At 33.0% G+C, this 11,143-nt stretch overlaps 1 protein-coding gene and 1 pseudogene across 1 annotated transcript; both read right to left on the bottom strand.

Moving 5' to 3' along the window:
* Window positions 1–149: 149 nt before the first annotated feature.
* LOC128188570 (DNA-directed RNA polymerase I subunit RPA43-like) lies at window positions 150–4,457 on the bottom strand. Its single transcript, XM_052859710.1, has 5 exons — window positions 4,228–4,457; window positions 2,429–2,539; window positions 1,811–2,017; window positions 850–1,078; window positions 150–667 (listed from the first exon to the last, which is right to left on the bottom strand). The coding sequence occupies exons 1-5, from the start codon at window positions 4,404–4,406 to the stop codon at window positions 620–622; spliced, it is 774 nt and encodes a 257-aa protein (XP_052715670.1). The 5' UTR covers window positions 4,407–4,457; the 3' UTR covers window positions 150–619.
* Window positions 4,458–5,100: 643 nt separating this feature from the next.
* Window positions 5,101–10,892, bottom strand: LOC128190458 (uncharacterized; annotated as a pseudogene).
* Window positions 10,893–11,143: the final 251 nt, after the last annotated feature.

Here is an 11,143-nt window from a genome sequence, read left to right as displayed (position 1 = left end):
ATTAAGACATGGGATAGGTAAAGATACCACTATACATTTATTCTCATTAGAGATCAATATTGTCATGGCAGTTCTACACTGTATTGTGCAAACACAGAGCCAATTATGAATAAACAATCCCAACCCACTGCAAGAATAATGACACTAAATTCCAGAATGTTAATCTTCATTGATAATGTGTAATAAAACTTAACAGTTGTATGCCATACATTCATATACATGCTTATCATGTACAATTTAAAAGAGACTGTAAGTCATAGATCCCAAGTAATTTGAAATTATACCATAACATACAATATAAATAGATGACAGAGGTTTTATCAATAACAAATCTTGAACAAAAAGCAGATACTATTGAAAAATCATCCCAGTTTAAAATGTTCAAACAAGAAAAAAACCCAGTTCTGTTAAAAAGATTACAGCATAAATGTGAGTTCTTGGACACTTAAACTCAAAGTTATACATGAATTACAGACATCCTCAATCATCAAACATGGTTGACTGAGGCCCGCACCTTATTGTGAGCACTGCTTGCATCACTGTTGTACTCTCAGGCACACAGTGCAAGCCTGATTTGGGAATTTATCACAGGTCATTCATCAATAATAAAATGAAAATGTCATATGTTTTCCTTCTTTGATTTTTTTTTCTTCTTTTTTTCAGCCTTCTACAAAATAAAACATGCAAAAAGATATCAATACATGTAGTAATATTATTAAAAGGAATATCTGGGGTATTTAAACCATTTAATTTTCCCAATATGGTGGTTAATAAATCACTTCCAAAAAATTCTATGTAAGAAAAAATTCTTCTGCATGCAGAGCCATAAATATATATGCATGTACAAACCTTGCTTTTTTTAGACGATGTTTCATCTGCAGTCATTTTTACATCCTCACTTGTTTCATCTAACCCATTGAATGAAGCATTCTCTGTCACACCATTTTCTCTCTGTATATCTGCATCCACCTCCATGCCCTCTACTGCCAGATTTGAATCCTCTTCTGCTGTTGGTTCATCAGTGAACTTGATGTGAGATTTCCTCTTTGTTTTCTTCTTTTCCCAAGACCCCTCTTCACTAGAAAGAAATTTTTAGAAAAGCTGTGAAAACAATCAGCATAGAACTTGAAAATGGAGGTCAAGTAGACATGAACAAGAAGAAATAATCACTTTGTGGTACATGATGGAAATATAAGATTGCCATGTTGATATAGGACCTTAAACTTAGGTGTGTATCATGACACAACCTTAAGCTATGAGCAACCTTTTTACGAGTCCTTTATGTTAATTCTTTAAAAAGTTGTGGAGTGCATGGTTCTGAAAATATCATATCATGTTGAGGATATACATGTAAATAAAAGAAATGATTAAAGTAACTTTCAGACAATTTGAACAAGCCTTTAAAAAAATGTATTTTGACCGATCACAATTTTTTATCTTGAATTTTTCCTTCATGTTTTTTTACATTTTACATGTTTAACTTAGATTAAAGGGTCATACTGCAAATATCAAAATATTATGCACATGTATTTTGAATATTCAAACTAACTCGACTGTCTCTGAGGAAACATGATAATCATTTTCATTTTGAAGAGCCAGTAAATTCTTAATGTTATCAGAGAATTTAATTGCACAGCATTACAGTAAACTGTGTAAAATTGGTTGCAAACTTTCTCGATTGACATTTGAACAATCTGCACTTACATTTTCTATATGTACATGTACCTAGCCTTTATAGAACATGCTACATGTATATTCAACTGCAAAATATTAGCAACATCTGACTGTGAGCATACAAGATTATAATTACCTCCATAAAGATCCATGCATAGACAATATTCTGTTGTTGACATAAATCCTCTCCACTTTAAATTCGACTTCATTGCCCTCCATCAGTTGATCTTCATTCAACTCTGACTTCCTTATTGAGACATTGAAGATTCCATACACCAGCAAACTGACATGGTTTTTGAACACTCTGTGCACAACACCGGTGAGAGTTGAACCAACAGTAGGGCTATATGAATCAAGACGAATTTTTTAATTTTAAACCATTGCAGTCCGTCCCAATCTGTAGCCAGGTATTAAAGTAACAGTATCTTATCACATTTTCATTACCGGTAAGTCACAAAGAATGTACACGCATCTATAATAATGATCTTAGATATAGGCCATCAATACAAGTTTTCTGAATGTCATTCACCCGCATGCACTTATATGGGACAAAAGACTGGGCCAAGGAGAGAGAAATTATCATATATTACAATTAAGTCATATAAGATGCATATTGTTGTCTGAACAAACTGATAACTCAAGGTCTCCATCAGAACAAGACCCTAATACCCTGAATGTCAGATTATATTCTCTAGTAAACTATTGATTGAAAAAATACAACTTTTAAATTAAAAATGCCTTTTACAACACTTACTTAAACACAATAAAATCTGCCACGATATCAAAATGGATATAGGGATCCACAATAAGACCCATGGCTTGTTGAATTCTGATGTTGTTGTAGGCAATTAAGGCACCACCAAATCTGAAAATAATACGGAGAGAAACTACAGGTATCTGTGCTGTAATTCACATCAGATGAACAACCATTAATATTTAATTAACATTATTACAACAGGATACAAATAAACAAATCATAATACAAACATTTACCAGAGTATTTAAAATCCCCCAAAAAACCTTAAAAAAACCCTCAAAAATCTAACCCCAGACTGAGTAGCTAGCAAGTTAGCAAAACAACTCTCATTAGATAACAAGATATACAGGTTTTTTTGTGTATAGAACAACAGAAAAACCAATACATGTATTAAAGTTATGAAAAACCTGTCACCAAATCAAAAGGACACGTTTTTGTTTTCCCTTGGACTGAAAAGTCACACTTTAATTGGTTTAAATGTGATGTGTGGCTGCCCGATATACTGGTATACCTTTGTGTCCATTTGGTGAGAACTAATATTTGAATTTATGGCCGACGCTTCGCCTACCCATATCGACATTTCATAATATTGAATACAAAATCTGCATTCTGTAAGTTTGTAAAATATTTGGAGTAGCTGTATTTTAAAATAATTTCTTAATCAAAGTAGTTGCCCTTGAATTGATATCACATTGTTGTGTTTGGAGCAGAATAAAATGGCAGCGGCAAGATATGCCAAGACCTCTGCGGAGGAAAGGGAGAAAATGTTTAAAATTGAATAGCCATAAAACATTGTAAGTGGACAAGAATGTAGCAAAGATTTTTAAAGATTATTTGAAATGTGAGGATAAGAATATGAAGAGCTTGACTGTGTTAAATTGGACAAGGTGTAAGGCACCTATGGATAAAATATGGATTTTTTAAGATCATTGCTTCTTGTGAAATAAGTCTTATTTGATGATCACCGGGAAAACAAAACACTTATTAGATTAGGCCATTGCGAGTTTTTTCTTTGTTTAGCGTCCACCCAAAACTCAAAAACCGATCTTTCTATCAGGAAAAAAAACACAAACCTTTGAAAAAAACACAACTTTAAAAGTTCAACAAAATAAAATTTGTTATATATTTTGAAGTATTTTTCTTCACTTTGTAACAACAACAACAAATACCTAATATATATGATTGCCATTTTGAATGTTGTTATACTAGTATTTGATTTCTGATCTGGATTTAAAAATGCGATCCTGAGCCCGACATATGAAAAAGCAATCTAATTTTATGAACAAAAATTGTGTTTTGTTTATTTTTACATCTCAAAACCAATCTGTCTGCGTACGCTAAACATAGAAAAAACTTGGAATGGCCTTAGGTTTGTTACTGACTGATTATGGAAAATTATCAGGTTAATCATGCAATCTCATAGATGGCTCAGTTTCGCCATCTTTGAGGTTGATCAACCTTGTATATTTCCGTAGTCAGTAACAAACCAAATAAGTAATAAAATAATATGGGCTCAAAATAAGTCTATAGATAGATCTAAATTTTTTCCAAATTAGAACCACCTTGGGCATCAAAAATTACATATTTAACAAGGCTTAATAGCATGATTGATACAATAACAAACATTCACAGATAAAATACGTAATGATTGTATATATTATCTACATTACATGTTTTATGTATTTTGAAAAGAATAAAATATATTTAAGCTTTTGTAAATCGATTGTCAAAATCATTTGTTATTGAATGATTTATGTCATCATTATTCTCTTTCAATACACAATATAGAAACATACTCTTCTGACACCAAATTTCTTTCCGATTTCAAAGCCTCTTCTATTCCCTTCCTTGTGTTTCCAAGAAATCGAGGATGAAATATTACGCGTTTGCATTTGTTAACCTTTTCAAATTGTGAATGGTCTTTAGACTTCATTATGTCTTCAGCTTCTTTAAAACTTATTACATTGTAGTTCATTTTCTTTTCAACATGTGGTATTTAGTAGGAAGTACAACTCGCTCTGTAAAAGAAGAGTTTAAAAGCCAACTCGACTATTTCCGGAATACAAGATACGACGTCTTTAAAATTAAAGGCACGTGGTATCGGTAGGGGGTAGCCCCTTTCCAAATTTTTCTTGCAGCAAATTCCTGTTCTCAAATTTACATAAAGGCCTAGAAAATTGATTTATGAAAGTGTTTTTTGGGCTGGGGTGTAAAGATTAAAGTAAAATTGACGAAAATTAACATTAAAACTGAAGTGTCAAGCTTAAGGCACTTACCCCACCCGGCCCCGCGGGATAGGATTTTAAAGTTTTAAGAATCTGGATTTTTTTTTTATCTTATGCAATGATCTCTTCTTTCATAGTGCAAGCCTGAAAGGCATTTACCCTACAGATCCATGAAATAATACATTTCATGGTGGCTCAATTTTCATGGAATTTGTGGGTACCTCTCATCCACGAATTAACATCCTCCACGAATTAAATCTTATGGGTTTTAAAGTCATATTTCCTTTTGTAGGTAATTAATAATACCCAAAATTACTTCCAAACCTGTAAAACTTGAGCAATCCACGAAAATTGGCCCCCACAAAATTTAATGATTCAACAGTATTTAGGTGTGTCAAGTTACCTGAAATAATTTTTTCTTTGAAGTTGGAAGATAAAGAAATATATTGAAATGAATTTATAATAGGTATAGTTTTATTTCGAAAATTTGAAATATGATAAAAGACTAGTTTACACTAACACCTTACGTAATGGAAGTATACTAATTTACTACATCAACATAGTAAAACTGTTACAAATCAAATTTTTCTAATGATGTGTCTATAAAAATTGCTAAAATTAATACACCTGACACATGTTGAAAATATATTGGATTCTTAAAAGTCTGGTAAATGAACATGAATCATGATGTAAAACTTAAAATAATGAAAAAAGACATGCATTACTCATTAGATTTGCAAATCAGTCTTTGTCTGTGTCTAATTCATCCCAAATACTTTGCAACTTTTGCTGAGCCACATCATCTGGTATTTTACTTTTACGAACTTTTTTCTGGTCCCATCCCCTTTTGGCTGCTTTTTGTTGTCGTTTCCTTTGCTTTATTTGTGGGATATGATACAAACTTCCAAAGTCTATCAGTCTTTTCAATTTTCTGGCCTGTTTCGCAAGTGAGGGAGACTCTGAAATTGTCTCTAAAGCTTTCAGTGGTGGTGGCAAATAATTTTTCGCAGTATAGATTTTTGCAATGTCTTCTTCAGATTCCAACTTTTTTCTTTTTCTTGGTGCTTTCACTGGGGCTGTTGTACCATTTAAATCTTTCAAGACACTACCAAAATCTTTCTTTTCTTCCTGCTCTTCTTCTTTTGTTTCACTGGGCTCTTCTCTACTAGCTCTAAAAATTTCAAAAGACCTTCTGCGGAGTTTCCTGGACTTTTTCTCCTCAGCAATTAGTTCCTCCTTGCTTTGACCATCTTCACACTGGGTGTTATTGTCCTCTGTAGTACTTGCATCATCAGTAGGTGATACTGAAGGGCAGGACACTGGTAATGCACAACTCTGGTCATCTGATAAGCTCTTCCTTGGACGACCTCTCTTTCTCTTCACTTTCTGAGATGTACTTTCATCAACTTCTGCTGAGTGCGTTTCAAATTCATTGCAAGTGGGAATTTCTGTTCCATTTATTTGAGAGTCAGCTTCCACATCCATGCATACATTTCTCCTCTCCTGCACACTAGCATTGCTTTTTATCTTGCTATGGCTTGTTTCATGATCTACTCTTTCTGAAAATCTTTGCATGTTGGTTTTACTATTTGTTGAATCATCTTGAGAAAGTTTCCTAGGTCGCCCTCTTTTTGCAGATTTCACCTTTGATTTAGTATCAGCATTTGAATTTATCAATGATATCTTTAGCACATTAGAATTCTTTTCAGTTTTTTCTTCCACATCTTTCACCTGAATCACTTGTGGTGAGTTTTCTTCTGGCAGGTCTGAACAGCTGATTTCTGGAGATGGAAAAACTGATGCATCCATATCACTAGTTCCTTCAGGTACAAGACCATCAGAACTTCTGTTTTCTTTCCTGTCCTCCACTAAGGATTTTTCCAGTTCAGCATTTTCTGTTTCCAACATTATATTCTGTTCATTATATTCTGTATTTTTTTGTAGTGATTCTGTAATGATGGGAGATGATTCAACAGTTCTTGGACTTATATTTAACTCTACATCTGCAGTTTGATCGGTTTTATTATCATCTAATTGATTTTCAAAGTCAATATCATTGTCATTAAAATTATTTTGTGTACTATCTGTCGGTAGGCTGCCTTTTTTCAGCAGTGCCAGTTTTTCTCCCAGCGTTTTACACACCTTCATAAAATGGGTCTTGGGAGATGTACACATAGAATCTCCTTTGTTGCTGTGCTCATTAGATTTCAAACCTACATCAGAATAATCAGCAGATAGCTGCTTGGGTTGTAGCTTTGTCCTGATTTTCTTGTTGGAATATCTTACAACCCTGGACTTTATCTGAGACAGGGGAGTAAAAAACTCCCCATCTGAGGCTGGTGAATTGGGGCTTACAAGGGAGCTTATAGTAGGTGATTGAGAAATATCAGCAATAAAAGGCTGAGAGGGAGAATATGGCAAGGAATCTGACAACACTGGGGGAGCTATGGGAGTAGAATAATCATCAGGGTGAGGTTCAGGAAGAGGAGTTCTTTCTTTTTTATCATCATTTGTCACCTTTTCACTATGTTGATTTATCATCTCTTCTTCAATGATCACGGGAGTTATTCCCACACTCTCATGTTGACCAACGCTACTATCGGGACATCTGGGTCCCTCCACATCTGACAGAGAAGTATTTTGGAAGTCTAGAAGGCTGCGACGATCAACTTCACTTGTTCTGTCTGGGGTTTCTGCTATTCTGAACTGCTGAAGTTCATCTGCATTGAACATTTTGGATCTCCTGCGTTTCTTTTCTTTCAGCTCTGACAAACGTCGAGACTCTGGAGATGGCTCTTTCCAAACACTTCCATAATTGCCTCCACATATTTCCTGACAAAACAAATGTATATAATCAATTTTATTAATGTGAAATTTACAGATATTATAAATTTAAATCAACATTAAATCAAAATGAACAGTGATGTCCCTGGGTAAGGGGAAATAACAAGACTCTCACACCACTTTTTGAGAAAGGGGCCATAAAGAAGTGGAAAATAACTTTAAACCTTTTGGGAAACTTTTTCATTTCTTTTTGGATAACCAATATACTTTAAAATCGTGATATGCTGGGTTTCTGGCCTTGTTGTTATCATCTAAATTTTGTTTAGCGATACATCGGAATTTGAATAGCAAGTTAGTTATACGCATGTATATCTAACTACATGTGATATATTTTCTTAAATTTTGGGGAGAAATGACCATTGGGAAAATTAACACTTCAATATGGAAATGACGAACATGTACTTTTTTTTAATTTGGCCCTTTATTTGCCCCAGTTATAGACCATTGAGAGCCCTGAATAAAGATATTTTATACTTTAAATTTGCCTTTAGCAATCTAACAGAAGTAAAAGAATTTTGATTTATACTTGTCAATTAATTCTTACCAAGTCCTGTGAGATTCTTAGCGAGCGTCTTCTCTTTTTTTTAACATCTAGATCCATGCCTGCATTCTATGAAAACAAAAACATTACAAAAAATTAAAATTATCATAATAAAACAAACAATACATGCCAGGCTTCAGAGGTTTCTGAGATTTGTATCACTTACACATTCTATAAGTAAGCACTTAAAAACTATTTATTGAGAGGGGGGGGGTTTAATTTGCTTTTTTAAGGTGCTATTGCATTTATAATACATTAAAAATTTCATTATTTTGTACAAACTATTTTGCTGACATCACAACAACTTATTGTTATTTAGTTATGAGGAAACTGTCTAATTTTTGCAAATAAATTCAATAATGAATAGTTACAAAATCTATACTCATATGATCATATCCACTGAGTTGGAGTAGTAACTGGCTTTCTGTTATTTTTTTTCGCAGTTTTTCAAAAAAAAAGGATCATGCTTAACCTTGTGTAAATTTTGAGCCTATGGAATTAATTTTTATGAAAATTCTGATACAAAAATGTAAATTATAAATGAAAAATTATTTAAAGTTTTGAATAAATGATCAAAAAATGAAAATAGGGATGCAAATACTAATATATAATAACCCCTAAAGATTTATTCTTTTAATTTTTAATGACTATATAGTACGAAAGCCCATTGAGCTCATTTTCGTAGGTAAAAAAAATATTTTTTTAGCGAATAAACGCGAAACTTTCGCGATTAAACGCGTAAGTTTCGCAAATAAACGCGAAACTTTCGCGATATTAGGCGTAACTTTAGCGAATAAACGCGATATAACGCGTTACTTTCGGGAATAAACGCGTTACTTTCGGGAAAAACGCGAAACTTTCGCGATATAACGCGTTAGTTTTGCGAATAAACGCGAAACTTTCGGGAATAAACATATTTTAATTATAACCATTTTAATTCGAATTAAACGTTTAATTAGGTATCATTTTAGAATTTAAAGGATATCATTGTTTAAAACGTTATGATATATATTATATCGCTGCAAATTAACTTAACATCTAGTTTTATATCAGAGAGATAAGTCAAGCTGTGAATTAAAATTTTCAAGCTTTTGTTCAAATCTAGATGACGTAAATTCGTCCTCCAAATTTATCACATATGTCATTTAAAAATTAATACTAAGATTTAAAAGGTTTGTGACGGTTAAATTTATATCAATTTTATAAGAAAAAGATCATCAATGAATGCCTGTTCGAAAACAGGGTCGGCGAACAACTGAAAATCGTAATATGATGCTCAAACTTATTATCTACTTTGGACATATAACATATAAAAATGTTGTGATAAAGTTTTATCAGATTTATTAATATCTATATGCCAAAAAGATAATTTTGTCTTCATAAATCAACGTAACACGGATATTATAATAATGATGAATAATAGGTATTTATTATATAAAACTTAAAATGTGTTTGTTTTCCATCGTTTTTCTTCATATGGGTTCTGTATGAAATGACAATATTTATATAACAGTTTCGCATAAATTCGCGAAAACTAACGCGTTTATTCGCGAAAGTTACGCGTTATATCGCGAAAGTTTCACAATTATTCGCGAAAGTTACGCATTATATCGCGAAAATTTCGCGTTTATTTGCGAAAGTTTCACGTTTATTTGCGAAAGTTTCGCGTTTATTCGCGAAAGTTTCGCATTTATTCGCGAATGTTACGCGTTTATTCGCGAAAAAAATATTTTTTTTACCTACGAAAATGAGCTCAATGGGCTTTCGTAATATAGTTATGATATGGTCTTAAAAAAATAGCTCATTGTTTGAGAAGTTTTAAGAGGGTTGAGAAGGGGAGCCATAGAAAAATTTAAACTTTTTTGGTAAATCAAGGCTCAACGTTTATCAACTGAGTCAGTTTATCTACTTGGAAACCTACGGTTGATTATGCATCATTCCTCTACTCATCACCCGTGGGTCCCTTTAAACTTTGACGCTTGTTTTAATGACCAAATATTTAAAAATATCATCCAATCAAATAAGTCATTACAGTAATGGAACTCTTCTGTTTTTAAAGGGTGCACTGTTGCCTTGCTATCAATGCAAATTAATCGTTCTGCGATCGCCAATTGAATACTGTAAGGAACGACCGTTTAAAGCGAATTGCTGATTGGACCAATTTACTCAGGGTATAATATGAGCCACCAATCAATTTGTATGCTTCAATACGAGCATCAAAGTTTAAAGGGACCCAAGGGTGATGGAGAGAGGAACGATGCGTAATCAACTTTGGGTTTCTGACTATGCTACTTGTAATGATAGTAGGAATATGACTACATTTGTTTAATGACAATTAATATGCACTCTACTATCACATGATAAATTCACTTCAGCAGCTGTTCAAAAGTGTATAATTATGGCGTAATTACATATGTTATTATGACATGTCACAAAATAATAACTGAACACGATGGATGTAAGAACTGAATGCAAGACTCATGTTTGTTAAGTATCAGCGCTGCCACTCCATATGAAAAAGGAAGCATACACGATCTGATAAGCATGGAAAATTGATTCAGAGAAACGATTTTACATATTCTTGAAAAATGAGATACAATGTTAGGAAAATTCAAATGGTAATGCAATACACAACAAATACCGACTGGCTGCTACCTGGCCTGAAAAGACATAAAGAGAAACGTCGAATCTATTTAGACAAATGAACTGATTGGTTTGTGACTTTTTACAGATAGTAATATCTTAACCAACATCAATACCCATTTCCTTATAATCAAATACCTTTGATAAATATGCGGAGCTTCCACTTTATAACAAGCGCCCAATTTCTGAGCATGCGCAGTGAAAATAAAAATGTTTTATAATCCGATCCCGACTTCATTGACACATTGAATCGTCCTCGCACTAATTCGTACCCCCACGATTTATATAGAAGCCCTAGAAAATGTGCGAACAAACCACTGATAATGGGCGAATAGGATCAAATAATTTTATCATTCTGTCTGTAATTGGAAATATTCTAGGGCTTGTCTGAAATGAACTTCATATATCAAATTTTTTTTAAAACTATTATACAATATAATGTTATAAATATTAATCATA

Source organism: Crassostrea angulata, chromosome 6, assembly GCF_025612915.1.
Source record: "Crassostrea angulata isolate pt1a10 chromosome 6, ASM2561291v2, whole genome shotgun sequence".
NCBI lineage: Eukaryota > Metazoa > Mollusca > Bivalvia > Ostreida > Ostreidae > Magallana > Magallana angulata.
The sequence above is the reverse complement of the archived record's forward strand: the minus strand, read 5'-3'. Positions and strand labels throughout refer to the sequence as shown.